Source organism: Carcharodon carcharias, chromosome 4, assembly GCF_017639515.1.
Source record: "Carcharodon carcharias isolate sCarCar2 chromosome 4, sCarCar2.pri, whole genome shotgun sequence".
NCBI lineage: Eukaryota > Metazoa > Chordata > Chondrichthyes > Lamniformes > Lamnidae > Carcharodon > Carcharodon carcharias.
Window position 1 is genome coordinate 167951130 of NC_054470.1, and position 16256 is coordinate 167967385.

At 43.4% G+C, this 16256-nt stretch overlaps 1 protein-coding gene across 4 annotated transcripts in view; it reads left to right on the top strand.

The window, feature by feature from the left end:
• Positions 1-16256, top strand: part of ufsp2 (ufm1-specific peptidase 2) — a 94835-nt gene that overhangs the window by 39441 nt on the left and 39138 nt on the right. For all 4 annotated transcript variants that reach the window (XM_041186904.1, XM_041186903.1, XM_041186905.1 and 1 more), the window contains 3 exons: positions 218-281; positions 2636-2790; positions 15066-15258. In XM_041186904.1, coding sequence (XP_041042838.1) covers positions 218-281; positions 2636-2790; positions 15066-15258 — 412 coding nt within the window. The remainder of the gene's footprint in view (positions 1-217; positions 282-2635; positions 2791-15065; positions 15259-16256) is intronic.

A 16256-nucleotide genomic window follows, 5' to 3' on the forward strand; every position in this document is an offset into this window, starting at 1 on the left:
AGTCCATTAACATAACCATTATGCCACTGTCCCCATAAATAAAAAATATGTTAGTAAGCAATTTTTCAGCTAGTTCAAAAGCTACACAATAGGCAGATGTGTGGAATTGATAGGTTTATGAGAGATTGTTCTGGTGCATTATTTAAAAATTAATTTTTGTGAATAATCAGATTCTATATGTTGCTGTCTTATCGCAGTGTGTAATTTTTTATTTCAGCATTGAGGTCAACGACTATCTTGGAAAGATTTCCAAAAGGAAATCTGTAAAGATTGAACCTCTGGTAAGCATATATATTTTTGATTTTGAGAATTGCTTATTTTTACAAGTATTTTGGATGATGCAATATATCTAATGATTTTAAGGCATTCAACCAGACTTTTCTAGTAATAATATACCGTAGGGGCAATTTACCGTGTCTTCACTGGCAATGTGGAGCCCTTTATATTTGTAAGCATTGCAAAATTAGATGCACAGATCAGTGCATCCAGTTGACTGTTGATTTCATTTATGGCAAAGAAAAGATGGGCCGACTGGAGGCCTCATTACTCATTTAAAATTAGCCCTGTACTGAGCCTTGCGGTTTATTCATGAATGGACACCACAAGAAAAAATAGTGTACTTGGTTTATTGCATTTGCTCAGTCAATAACCACTCTCCATGCCGCTAGCACTGTTTGCTTGCAGATTTTCTTCAGCCTCAAATAGGGCTACCTTTTTTGTTCCTCTTCTGGAAGGCCCTTCAGAAAAAGGTGTACTCCATCACCTTGTTTGTTCAGTTGGCCTTCTCCTGCATGTCACGTCTAACTTAAGGCAGCAATGTCGATGTCGAGGCACCCAAGTTCCTGAGCTATGATGGCGGTGCGGCGCTTGGATCTGTCACTGTTCCGGTTGTCCATGAGTGTCCTGACATTCCAAGTCCCATACTTCATTTTGATGAGTGGATGATGCCTGTGCATGCTTTTTTTAACCTGGAGCAGTTACTGCATGCCAACTGCCACACTGTCTTGGTAGAGGGGGCTTCAGTCCAATGGCAAGGGGGTTCTGAGATGATTGACCCAGGCTCTACTGTGAAATATTAGCATTGGCCAGTCAGAGTGATTTACAGCTCACCTGGCTTCTAACTCCTACCTGATGCGACCACTGTACAGGATAGAACATTGTTGCATGTTATGATAGTTCCCAAAGTGTAAGTTATTTTCCATAGAAAACAATGGAGACTACAATTTGAGTCAATTTTAAGACAACGTGAAACAATGGGAATTTGCATTCAAAGGGGAAAATATGTATAAAGAAGAGAAGGCTGTATGTAAAGGCAGGTATTTTAAGATCTAACAAGTGTGAAAATCTTTCAGTATCTATGCCTTAAGCTGCTGTCGACAACGAACTGAAGTTAAGAAAACTCACTTTGAATTGGATTGTTCAGGGTATCATATTTCTTTGCCTGGGTCTCTTAACACCTATGTGTCTTACTGTTGCCTAAACAGAGGTGTAACTGGGAGTTAGATAAATTAGGGGATTTAGAAGTTATCCTAGTAGTAATTTGCAGACAAATGTATGCGCTTAAAATCATTTCTCGTATTAATAAATGTTTCATCTAGTTTTGTAAAAACCTATAAGGCTCGGTGGCTTTATTACTACTGAATTCAAAGTCTGCATCTTGAAACATACAAATTGCAAAAATAGTTGTGGCAGTTGCCTCAAGTTTCCCTCTGGGATTTGAACAATTCAGCATTTACCATCGGCTGTGCCCGATATTTTTCACTTACATGTTAAAGGGTGGGAAGGAAGGTGGGCGGCAGGGGGGTGGTCACTCTTCAGGGGCTGCCCTTTGCCAATCCTTCCTACCCACTCCCTCCCTTAAACCTCCCACCCCTCTCTTGAACCTACCCAAACCCTCCAGGCCCAAGATCCCAGACCCCAGACTTACCTGCTACCCAGTCAGGGGCGGAAGTCCCAATCAGCCCTTGTTAATCTACCCTCCAGCACTTTATGGCTGCAGGGTGGGTTGGTGTGGAGCATGTCGGCTTCATGCAGATTTTGTTTCCAGGCGGCATGCCGTCCTCACCACCCCAAGCTCATCACTATTAATCCACCCCTAGCTTGTTTTGCTTTATGTCCCCTTCTTTATTTCACGGCTCATTGTTTTACAATACAGCTACACACATGAGAAATCAGCAATATGGATCTTCATTAGGGACAAGTGAAGCTGACTTTGTGTGAATTTTGCTGGAGATTGTGTTTAGTTCACTTTTGAGGATCTAATTTTTTTAAACAGTGGAAATGAAGAATTGAGTGTGGTTATTGAGGTGGTTGGAAAGATCATGCAGAAAGCTGTATGCTAAGCCCTTTTCCAAGAGGATAAGAATGGTTTTGATCACGGCCTTTACAATAAAGTCCTCAGCTCTTGCATGAATTTCCATAGCACTATCCATGTAGTGTTGCAGGCAGCAGTTGATTTTCTCATGTTATACGTCGCCATTGAAAAACCAGTATGATAGAATAATCCAGATTTGTTAGAAAATAATTCAAATGAGTTTAGTAAATATACTCTTTTCATTGCTGTCTCAGGTTAACATGATTGCTTTCTCAGGACTCAATGCTCTATTTTAATAATTCATAACTTCTTTATTTTCAGAAAGTAATAAACCTAGAACTTTTGTTTGAGTTGACAAGGCCTGAGGTCATTGAAACTGTAACTGTGCAGAACAATAACAAGTCACGTATCCACTTCAAGCTGATTCTCCCTGTTGATGTGGTGGTATTTGCTAATCCAGAGGACCAATGGAAAGAGTAGGTATTGTTCTAAATATTAAATAATTTCTCAATTAATTTATTATGTCAACAATGTAATAATGTCCCTAGTCAATACTTAGTAAAATAACTCTTAACATGTTGCCTCTATGATATCTTAGGCTAATCGTTTTAATCAGACATTCAAGTCTGTCTAAATTTGTTTGGCTTTATTCTGAGGCACTTGCTGCATACTTTGTGCCGATGGACTGACTTCTCGAGAAGCACAAGGTTTCTTTTCTTTTATATTCTTTAGCATTGACCTAAATATGTTTAGGAAAATTTTACATTTTCTCTTGTATTACTATTGACTTTCTCTTAAAGCAGTGTTTATCAAGCTGTTTCCTAAACATTTTTCTATTATTAGCACATGGCAGCAATAATAACACACCAGTGAACCAACAAATCTAGAAGAATACCAAATTCTGTTTTTTAAAAAAATTGGATTTTGAACTTCGGATGCTGTGACCATGTGGGTCTTCCAGGATCCTCTTCCAATGGATCCACAGATCTCACGTCAGTCTAGTGAGAAGCTTGATTTTTTTTTTAAATTTGGCCATGAGATTTCATTGCTGTTCTTTCCATTTTGGTGACAGCCAAATTTGAATGCTGCCATCTATCTAGAAAAATTATACAGTATTTTGAAGTGTTTATATTTGATGTATTAACTTGATTTGTAGCTGCACTTTTTATTTCATTTGATAACATCACTTCTAAATGTTAAGATGACTTGCTTTTGCACCAAAATGATGTTCTTGAGTTAAACTTGTGTTCTGCAAATCTCATTTTCAGCTGTTGATCACTGTCCCATCAGTGCTTAAACTGCATTTATGGATGTTAGGTCTGGCCAGCATTTGGCTTGAATTTGATATTCCTTGTAATCAAAAAGTCTGGCAATACTCACTATTAAAGTTTACTTAGTAATAATATTCATTGAGTGAGATTAAAAGATATGCCTTTTGTGCTAAGAACTGTATTAAAGCAGAATTGCTGGAAAATAATCCTTGAATAAAGAAAGGCCCTACTCTATGGGTAAATAAACCTATGATGATTGCTCCTTAGACTGTGTAACTCCAGTGTGTCGTTTCAATCCCCTTCTAAAGAATCCTTTAGTAATGTATTAGTTGTACTGTGTCTGCTGATGTAAGTTACTTTGGTTTAAGAGCTTTGAGTGTCCAGATCAAGCACTCGCATGCTAAATATGTTGTTAATTTCTCTACAGTGGTTGTCATTGATCATTTAATGTGGTCTTTGCCCTTTCTATGTGGGGAAAGGCAGTTTGGGTATTGACTGATAGCAAAGATTTAAGACTATGTAGATTTTGGTTTAACATGAAACAGTTGACCTGTTCCCCTCAATTAAAATAAAATACTAAAAAAAATTAACCAAACTCCACTCTGGAGATCAATGACCCTGAAATAGGAAACTGGCTCAAAAAGTGGAAGCAGTGAGTAACTGTAAGTAGAAGCTTTTCACCCCAGAAGAAGAGGTCAATTTTAGTGCTTCACTTAGAGTATTTATTTCAAATACATATAATTTGGGTTTTTTTATGTTTGATGTTTGGAAGGCTGGTTGTCCACTCTCTGGCTTTTTCTCACAGCTTGGATCTATAATATGAGTTGATAGTTTAGCCGAAGGACTTGCACCATCACATGACAGGGTGTCATTTTAATATAAAGTAGATCTTGTATTCTTCAAGTATTAAATGTGAAGTATATTGATTAATTACCCTCATATCAGAATATGGTATTGAACAATATGGTATTAAGTTCTAATGGCCTTAACTATTTTCTTTTGTTTGCCATAATGATTTAAACACAATCATGTTTGATGTTCCATCATATCCAGCTGTTGCTTTGGCATTTGTGAAGAAGAAAAAGAATTGGATTATAGTCATCTCATAGTGAAGTTGGAGAGGAGTTTTTTTTTATGTTTGTTCATGGGATGTGGGCATTGCTGGCTAGGCCAGCATTCATTGACCATCCCTAATTGCCCTTGAAAAGGTGATGGTGAGCAGCTGCCTTGAACAGCTGCAGCCCAGATGTTGTAGAAACACCCACAGTGCTGTTCCTTCGTTGTCTGGAAAAAGACTTTTTTTGTTTGGTTCATTAGAAGTATTACAGGTGATATGATTGTTGGTGCAAGTCACATTTCAAAGACTAACCTTCTAGTGAAGTATTACGGAGTATCTCATTGTTGTAGGAACTGATTCCTTTGGATGAGACATTAAGCCATTAAACCCCATGTGCCCTTGCAGGTGGAAATAAAAAGACCTCTTTAGCACTAATTTTAAGATAAGTGTGAATTTCTGTTCGGTGTACTGGCCAATATTTATTCCTAAACCAACAGCACTTTTTTAAAAAAAAAGCTGATTTATGTGATCATTAGCACATTGCTATCTTGACTCTTAACATTAAATTAGTTGCCATGTTTCCTACGTTACAATCATGACTATATTTGAAGTACTTAATGAGGATGAAATGTCCCAAGGTTGTGAAAGATCGTACATTAGTCCAACTTTTTTTCTATATTCTTACTTCTAAGACAGGTTTGGGATTGCTGACAATTTACTCATTTATCATGCTGCTTCAGATTTTTGCTGAAAATTCACAATGTGGAATTGTCCCAAATTTGCATAAAGCGCGGTGGTTGGTGGGAAAAAGGACATTTTACCTGCTGGCCACAATGGCGGGTATTTGCGCCATTTCATCCCTTTCCCTCATTATAATGCATTCACGGGAAAAACTCCAGATCACTGGCAAACAGGCTTGGATTTTTCTGCCCTGCTGTGACCACATCGCTTCCTTGCTCTGGGGACACCATATTTAGAGCGCACAAGAGCGCATACATACTTCATGTCTACAGATCAGGACTGCTCCAGGTGACAGATGGCCCCAAAAGCAAAGATGATAGCAGCCCCCAAATTTGGTGAGGCCTCTCTGTGGCACTTGCTGGATGTAGTGGAAGGCCGCTGTGATGTCCTGTACCCCCCCCGCTCTGGCCGCAGGCGGTCCAACAGAGTCACCAATCCAGGCCTGGGAGGCAGTGTCAGCGGCGATCAGCACCACCGGAGCACAGAGGTCAGCCATCTAGTGCAGGAAGAGGATGAATGCTCTCATCCATTCTGGCAGGGTGAGTCAACCACCACTTCACTCTCAACTCGCACACTCTCAAACCCATCACACGTTAACAGGGACCCCACCCTTCACAGGACAAAACCACTAACTAACACACACACACACACACACACACACACACACACACACACACACACACACACACACACACCCCCTCACATCTCTATCAGGCCCATATCCTCTGGAGCTCGTGTCCTCATCCTGATTCTGGCTCCACTTACCGCACAAACATTCTAGTGCTATGCGTCCTGCTCTCATTTTCTCCATCTGTTTTCATGGAGGGAGGGGGGTGTTGGAGTGGCCCGCGTTAGGCCTCTCACTTACTTTGAAGAGCGTGTCATCGCGCTGACAGGTGAGGATGTGGACTGAGCCTGCGGTGACGGTGAGGTCAACGGCGAACATCCACATGAGGATCCTGCACCACATCATCCCTCTCTCACTGCAACTGAATGAGCTCTCTCCTGCTTTTGACTCTGCTGCCATGCACTAATTATCTCTACTTTGGCTCACAGCGAGCTCTGCCAAGGGACCGGCACCCTCAGCCAGCCAGTCCCTCAGCTCTGTCCACATCCTCACCTCCAGCCAAGAGAATATCTCCTTCGTTGAAGAGCTGAAAATAAGCAGCCTGGAAGACCCATCACACCACTTACCCACACCCTCCACCAGCGCAAACATACCCACCTCGGTGGGGCCTAGATCTGCAATCTGCTGGTCACCACACAGACATGTGTCTGCAGTAGGAGGAGGTAGGTTCAGCCAAGCCCCCCGGCACTCTGAGGACTGCTGGAGAAGAGGCATCTGCGAAGGCTGAGTCAAATAACAAGCCTCTGGATTCAGCCTTCCAACTCAAGGTGGAGAGTCAGCAGAAGGCCGGGGGAACATCACACAGAGTTGTTGGAAGCCCTCAACAGAGTGGCACGCGAGTCAGAGGAGTGCTCTCTGATGACGTGGTGCCCACATGTGACGTATGGAGATCTCCGTGGAGAGGATGGCAGATGCCATGGAGACACTGATCCAGCAGAACACAGAGATGCGCACAGAACTGCACTCCCATCGCGGTAGCCATGGGTGAGTTCCTGAAGTGGCAATGTAAGAGGGAAATGAGGCATCTCAACGGCACTCCAGGTGCTCCTTCCCCACTGCAGAGGGAGTAGCTGGCCCACAGGAGGACAGCCAAAGCAAGCTGGGGATTTCATTTCAGCCATGATCTTATTAAATGGCGGAGCAGGCTCAAGGGGCTGAATGGCCTACTTCTTCTTGTTAGTATGTAAGCAATTCTGATTACAAGTGATTGCACGGGTGAGCACGTTTTGTCACTTTATATAATATATAAATATATGTTCACTTTCATTGAATAATGTGTAGTGTTGTCTTTCAGCTTCATTGACAGGCTTTGTGAGTCCTCTCACAGCATCTCTCCCCACTAGCGGTTCAGCCGCATGCAGCCAAACCATGAGTGATTCTGAAGGGAGGACTGTGTGTGTGTTTGTGGCAGGGCCTGTCAGAGCATTATGCAAGCACTCTCCCATGCACACAGATCCTCATCCACCACACTCATCTCACTGTCCTGAGCATTTTCAATACTGTCTGCTGGGGTTCTCATTCAGTTGCCCATCTGAGCTGATTTGCACCTCTGCCCATGCAGCACCTTTGCCTGACCAACATGAGGCTCCACTCATTTTCGATTTCGACAACAATGGTCATAGTCAGACTACTGCTCAATTCCTCTCCCCATTCTCCTCCACCAGCCACCCATGTCCTTTCCCCCATCACTGTTGACCCCTCCCCCCAACATCATCTTCAGACTCCCCACCGTCACCTACCAACCCAAACACTTTTCTTTCAGGATGCCCAGGTGCACATTCCCTACCTTCCTGAGAATTCCATCCCCATTCACACAGAGCTACCCGACCTCCTCCTTCCCACCTCCAAGGTCCATGTCTGTCTCTGAGGCCCACCAACCACCCTTGTTGTCCTTTCTACTGCTACCGATGCACCCTCATCTTCCCACACTTCTGGCTCCCTCTATCCCCTGTCATACTTGCCATTCCTTCTTACCACACACACCATCAGTTCACTTCACAAAACAAAAACAGAATTACCTGGAAAAACTCAGGTCTGGCAGCATCGGCGGAGAAGAAAAGAGTTGACGTTTCGAGTCCTCATGACCCTTCGACAGAACTTGAGTTCGAGTCCAGGAAAGAGCTGAAATATAAGCTGGTTTAAGGTGTGTGTGTGGGGGGCGGAGTGATAGAGAGACAGAGAGGTGGAGGGGGGGGTGTGGTTGTAGGGACAAACAAGCAGTGATAGAAGCAGATCATCAAAAGATGTCAACGACAATAGTACAATAGAACACATAGGTGTTAAAGTTAAAGTTGGTGATATTATCTAAACGAATGTGCTAATTAAGAATGGATGGCAGGGCACTCAAGGTATAGCTCTAGTGGGGTTTTTTTTATAATGGAAATAGGTGGGAAAGGGAAAATCTTTATAATTTATTGGAAAAAAAAAAGGAAGGGGGAAACAGAAAGGGGATGGGGATGGGGGAGGGAGCTCACGACCTAAAGTTGTTGAATTCAATATTCAGTCCGGAAGGCTGTAAAGTCCCTAGTCGGAAGATGAGGTGTTGTTCCTCCAGTTTGCGTTGGGCTTCACTGGAACAATGCAGCAAGCCAAGGACAGACATGTGGGCAAGAGAGCAGGGTGGAGTGTTAAAATGGCAAGCGACAGGGAGGTTTGGGTCATTCTTGCGGACAGACCGCAGGTGTTCCGCAAAGCGGTCGCCCAGTTTACGTTTGGTCTCTCCAATGTAGAGGAGACCACATTGGGAGCAACGAATGCAGTAGACTAAGTTGGGGGAAATGCAAGTGAAATGCTGCTTCACTTGAAAGGAGTGTTTGGGTCCTTGGACGGTGAGGAGAGAGGAAGTGAAGGGGCAGGTGTTGCATCTTTTGTGTGGGCATGGGGTTGTGCCATAGGAGGGGGTTGAGGAGTAGGGGGTGATGGAGGAGTGGACCAGGGTGTCCCGGAGGGAGCGATCCCTACGGAATGCCGATAAGGGGGGTGAAGGGAAGATGTGTTTGGTGGTGGCATCATGCTGGAGTTGGTGGAAATGGCGGAGGATGATCCTTTGAATGCGGAGGCTGGTGGGGTGATAAGTGAGGACAAGGGGGACCCTATCATGTTTCTGGGAGGGAGGAGAAGACGTGAGGGCGGATGCGCGGGAGATGGGCCGGACACGGTTGAGGGCCCTGTCAACGACCGTGAGTGGAAAACCTCGGTTAAGGAAGAAGGAGGACATGTCAGAGGAATTGTTTTTGAATGTAGCATCATCGGAACAGATGCGACGGAGGCGAAGGAACTGAGAGAATGGGATGGAGTCCTTACAGGAAGCGGGGTGTGAGGAGCTGTAGTCGAGATAGCTGTGGGAGTCGGTGGGTTTGTAATGGATATTGGTGGACAGTCTATCACCAGAGATTGAGACAGAGAGGTCAAGGAAGGGAAGGGAAGTGTCAGAGATGGACCACGTGAAAATGATGGAGGGGTGGAGATTGGAAGTAAAATTAATAAATTTTTCCAAGTCCTGACGAGAGCATGAAGCGGCACCAAAGTAATCATCGATGTACCGGAGAAAGAGTTGTGGAAGGGGGCCGGAGTAGGACTGCAACAAGGAATGTTCCACATACCCCATAAAGAGACAGGCATAGCTGGGGCCCATTCGGGTACCCATAGCCACACCTTTTATTTGGAGGAAGTGAGAGGAGTTGAAGGAGAAATTGTTCAGCATGAGAACAAGTTCAGCCAGACGGAGGAGAGTAGTGGTGGATGGGGATTGTTCGGGCCTCTGTTCGAGGAAGAAGCTAAGGGCCCTCAGACCATCCTGGTGGGGGATGGAGGTGTAGAGGGATTGGACGTCCATGGTGAAGAGGAAGCGGTAGGGGCCAGGGACCTGGAAATTGTTGATGTGACGTAAGGTGTCAGAGGAATCACGGATGTAGGTGGGAAGGGACTGGACAAGGGGAGAGAGAAGGGTGTCAAGATAACGAGAAATGAGTTCTGTGGGGCAGGAGCAAGCTGAGACGATCGGTCTACCGGGGCAGTTCTGTTTGTGGATTTTGGGTAGGAGATAGAAGCGGGCCGTCCGAGGTTGGGCGATTATCAGGTTGGAAGCTGTGGGAGGGAGATCCCCAGAGGAGATGAGGTCAGTGACAGTCCTGGAAACAATGGCTTGATGTTCAGTGGTGGGGTCATGGTCCAGGGAGAGGTAGAAGGAAGTGTCTGCGAGTTGACGCTCAGCCTCCGCGAGGTAGAGGTCAGTGCGCCAGACAACAACAGCACCATCCTTGTCAGCGGGTTTGATGACAATGTCAGGGTTGGACCTGAGAGAATGGAGTGCAGTAAGTTCAGAGAGAGACAGGTTAGAATGGGTGAGAGGAGCAGAGAAATTGAGACGACTAATGTCCTACCATCATTCTTAATTAGCACATTCGTTTAGATAATATCACCAACTTTTAACTTTAACACCTATGTGTTCTATTGTACTATTGTCGTTGACATCTTTTGATGATCTGCTTCTATCACTGCTTGTTTGTCCCTACAACCACACCCCCCCCTCCACCTCTCTGTCTCTCTATCTCTCCGCCCCCCACACACACACCTTAAACCAGCTTATATTTCAGCTCTTTCCTGGACTCGAACTCAAGTTCTGTCAAAGGGTCATGAGGACTCGAAACGTCAACTCTTTTCTTCTCCGCCGATGCTGCCAGACCTGCTTAGTTTTTCCAGGTAATTCTGTTTTTTCATCAGTTCACTTCCCAGGTGGTAGTAATTGACTCTCCAGACCCATCCCTTGCATGTTCATCTGGACATCACGTCACCCCTTTTTATATATATGTATGTGTGTGTGTGTGTGTGTATATATATATATACACACACACACACACACACACACACACACACACACATTCAGCACACACACACACACACATTCAGCACACACACACACACACTCAGCGCGCACACACACACACACACTCAGCGCGCACACACACACACACACTCAGCGCGCACACACACACACACACTCAGCGCGCACACACACACACACACTCAGCGCGCACACACACACACACACTCAGCGCGCACACACACACACACACTCAGCGCACACACACACACACACTCAGCACACAAAAAAAAATGTCAAACCGGAACCACCAAAGGAAACAGATGTAACAGCCCGAAATTGTTGAGCTCATTGAGTCTGGAAGGCCGTTAAATGCCTAATCGAAAGATAAAGTTTTGTTCCTCAAGCTTACGTTGAGCTTCATTGGAACACTGCAGGAGGGGACACAGCGGTCTGAGTGGGATCGAGATGGACAATAGAAATGGCAAGTGACAAGAAACGCAGAATCATGCTTTTGGACTGAACAGAGTGTTCTGCAGAGTGATCACCCAGTCTGCATTTGATCTCCCCAGTGTAGAGCAGACTGCATTCTGAGCAGTGAATACAGTATAATAAATTGAAAGCAGAGGTAAATTATTGTTCCATCTTGAAGAACTATTTGGGGCCTTGAACAGTGAGGAGGGAGGAGGTAAAAGGGCTGGTGTTGCACCTCTAAACTTACATGGAAAGGTGCCATAAGAAGGGGAGGGGCTGTTGGGCTGAACCAGGATGTCACGGAGAGAAAACTCCCTTTGAAATGTTGAAAGCAGAGAAGATGTGTTTAGTTGTGGCATCAAGCTAGACATGGTGGAAATGGTGGCATATGATCAGTTGAATATGGAGGCTGGTGAGGTGGAAGGTGATTCTGGGAGAGAGGGACAGACATAATTGAGGGCCCTGTCAACCATAATGGGACGTATTCTCAGTTGACAAAAACCAAAAACATGTCAGAAACGCTGGTATGGAAGGTTGCTTCCTCACAACAGATGCAACAGAGAGGGAGAAACTGGGAGAATGGAATGGAGTCCTCACAAGAAGCATGAGGAAGTGTAGTGGAGGTAGCTGTGACAGTCAAGAGGTTCAAAGTGAATACTCATTGATACCCTATCCCCAGAAATGGAAGAAGGGGCGGGAAGGGTCAGAGATAGACCATGTGTAGGTGAGAGAAGGTTAGGAATCGGAAATAAGACCATAAGACGTAGGAGCACAAGTAGTCCATTTGGACCATTGAGTCTGCTCTGCCATTCAATGAGATCATGGCTGATCTGATAATCCTCAACTCCACTTTCCTGTCTTTTCCCCTTAGCCCTTGATTCCCTTACTGATTAAAAATCTGTCTATCTCAGCCTTGAATATAATTAGAGACCCAGCCTCTACAGCCCTCTGTAGTAAATTCCACAGATTGATAACCCCCTGAGAGAAGAAATTTCTCCTTATCTCTGTCTTAATTGGGTGACCCGTCACCCTGACATTATGCTTTCTGGTCCTAGACTCACCCACAAGGGGAAATAACCTCTCTGCATCTACCCTATCAAGCCCTCTATTATTTTTTAATAAGGTCGCCTCTCATTCTTCTAAACTCCAATGAGTACAGGCCTGACCTACTTAACCTCTCCTCAAGAAAATCCCTCCATACCCGAGATAAACCTACTGAACCTTCTCCGGACTGCCTCCAATGCCAGTATATCCGTCCTTAGATAAGGGAGCCAATACTGTTCATATTATTCTAGGTGTGGTCTAACTAGTATAGTTTTAGCAAGACTTCCCTATTTTTATACTCCATTCCCTTTGAAATAAAAGTCAACATTCCATTTGCTTTACCTATTACCTGCTGAACTTGTATGCTAGCTTTTTTGGATTCATGCACGAGGACCCCCAAATCCCTCTGTACTGCAGCTTTCTTCAGCCATTCTCCATTTAAGCAACATTGAGCTCCTCTATTCCCCCTGCCAAAGTGCATAACCTCACCTTTTCCCACATTATATTCCATCTGCCTAGTTTTTGCCCACTCACTTGCCCTGTCTATATCCCTCTATAGACTCTGTGTCATCTTCACCACTTGCCTTCCCACCTATTTTTGTGTCATCTGTAAACTTGGCAATAGTACATTAACTTCCCTCATCCAAGTCATTAATATATTGTAAATAATTGTGGCCCCAGCACTGATCCCTGCGGAACTCCACTCCACATCCTGAAGATGCCCCCCGTATCCCAACTCTCTGTCTTCTATTAGTTAGCCAATCCTCTATCAATGCTAATATACTACCCCCAACACCATGGGCTCTTACTAAGTAGCCTTATGTTTGGTGCCTTATTGAACGCCTTTTGGAAATCCAAATATATTACATCTGGTTCCCCTTTATCTATCCTGCTTGTTGACTTCTCAAAGAATTCTAATAAATTTGTTAGGCATGATTTCCCCTTCATGAAACCATGCTGACTCTGCTTGATTATATTATGCATTTCTAAATGCTCTGCTATTACATCCCTATTAATAGACACTAACATTTTCCCAATAGACACTAACATTTTCCCAATGTTAAGTGCAATGCCAGGTACTTGGGCCATACCCAACCTCTGGTGGATTGTATCTAACAGCACCTCCCTTCCGCTGTTTGTAAGAGGCATAATACTTACCATACTCAACCAGCCGTGCTTACAAACCTCAGAACGTAATGTCTAATGTTAGATGTGATTCGCGATTTGACAACGCTTGCTAAATAATTCCAAGTGTCTAAGAATTACACTAACAACCAATTTAAGATTATTAGCCAGGCTCGCAATGTGGCTTGTTTATATTCATATGCCCCACTATCAACATCCTGGGGGTTACCGTTGACCAGAAACTGAACTGGATTAGCCATATAAATACTGTGGCTACAATAGCAGGTCAGAGGAATCCTGCGACGACTAACACACCTCCTGACTCGTCATCTGCAAAGCACAAGTCAGAAGTGTGGTGGAGTACTCCCCAATTACCTGGATAAGTGCAGTTCCAACAACACTCAAGAAGCTTGACACTGTCCAGCACAAAGCAGCCTGCTTGATTGGCACCACATCCACAAACATTCACTCCCTCCATCACTGACGCAAAGTAGCAGTAGTGTGTACCATCTACAAGATGCAGGAATTTACCGATGCTCCTTAGACAGCACCTTCCAAACCCACGACCTCTACCATCTAGAAGGACAAGGGCAGCAGATGCATGGGAACACCACCACTTGGAAGTTCCCCTCCCAAGTCACTCACCATCCTGACTTGGAAATATATCGCCGTTCCTTTACTGTCGCTGAGTCAAAATCCTGGAACTCCCTTCCTAACAGAACTGTGGGTGTACCTACGCTCCATGGACTGCAGTAGTTCAAGAAGGCAGCTCGCCATCACGTTCTCATGGGCAACTAGGGATGGACAACAAATGCTGATCTAGCTAGCAAAGCCCAGATCCCGTGAATGATTTTTAAAAATATGTAGAGACTTATCCTCTGCAGGCAAATAAAACATGTCCAGGCACAGTATATTTTTTGAATTAAACAAAAACGGGGTGCATTTACCATGACAACGCTTCAACCATCAGAGTCGACTTGCCAACTAATCAGCATCCTTTTCTCATACAGTATAAATTGTTTCCCCCCTTTGAAATTTAGCATTCTTGTGTCAACCCTGATGAGTGTAAGATGAAAAGATTCAACAGCATGTCTTGTTTTTCATAAATTATTTAAGTTTCTCCAAAAGGAATGGAGAAATGTTGACTGTTGATCTGAGCTCAGTTCCAATGCAGATTTTGAACATGAAATTTAAATCTTTTTTGAATTATAGATCCTACATGTTTCCATCATGTTATATTTTTATCACAGTAGAATCCCTGATGAGTTAGAGAGAATATTTGCTTCTGCAAAGCTACAAATGTCATGATTTGGATTGCCCAACCTATTTAGCTGTGGACCTGAATTATGAAATTTGGGAAGGACAAATTTGATAGAAAGATGAGGGAAAACATATCAGGGTTTCTAAATTTACTGACTGTAAAGGTTTTTAAAATCTTCTGCCAGTATTTATGGAGAAAGTGGCAGCTAGCGGGGTAGCTAAATTACAGCTGTGCAGAGTTTTGTGTTTGAGATGCTTTACTTGTCAAATGATGCTTTGTGAGTAGTTTGTGTGCCTTTACTCTTAATTATAAATTATGTTTTTGACAGACTACAGAATAAGATTGTGGAAGCAGTTTCTGAACAGCTATTAGAGATGGACCAATGCATTCAGAGATATACAAGAGGAAAGTCTGTCCCAATACCACAAGCATTCCACTTTGAATTGCCAGAGACAACTACTCTTACTACAGTAATATACCCTGCTGGATTCTCTGACAAAGTTCTGGAACCGCAACGAAAAGTAGGGCTGAAATACAGATCATTTTTTACATTTATGTAGTCTGTTCATGAGCTACTGAATGTTTAGAGTAGCAATTTATTCTGGATTTATCCTCAATTCATTGTGCAATCTATCTTTTCATCCTTTCCAGTTTAGGTTTCAATTGGTTATTCATGTGAAACATGATTTGGCATGATAGTTTCCCAAGTTAAACCCCATGGTATCCACATTAATTGAGTGCAATGTGTATATGGTTTCCAGTTTTGAATAAAATTCCTGGAAGCAGTGAAAACACTGATTTCTGGGACACTTCCCAAGTTTCTAAATCACTTTCCAAGCAATTTCTGTCTAACTTTTCCTTTCTTGCACTCCACATGACATGGGTAGATAACTTAATCAAATAATGAAATCTCAAAGCACTTTTGAAGCAGAACCACCACACTGCTTCTGCTTGCTTGAAACATCATTGCCCCAACATACATCTTCAGTTTTTTTTTGCCCAGCCATCATTTGTGAGTAATTATTCTGCTGAAAGGAAGGAGAGAATCTTGGCTGCAGGACGACCTACCTGGTAGTTGAGGGAATAGCTATACCTGAGTCAAGCATGTCCACAGCACTTAAAAATTACCTGTTTCACTCTCCATAGATGCATCCTAAGCTGCTGAGTATTTCCAGCATTTTCTCTTTTTATTTCAGTTTTCCAGCATATGCAGTATTTTGTGTTTTTTTAGGTTCACAGTACTGTTAACCACTTTTGCTTATTGAATGATAGCATGGTATGAAGAATTAGAATATGAGAACTGATTGCATAAACTTGGTTAATATTCCCTTCAGTATAAAAGATAGGTGATTTGATTGAAGTGTTGAAAATGTTTAACTGATTTGATAGGGTGAGTAGAGAGAAACTGTCCTGAGGTAGCAGAATTAAGAACAAGGAGACATAATCTTAAAGTTAGAGTTCATTTATTCAGGATCTGAATCAGGAAGTACTTTTTCACACACAGATCAGTTGAAATCTG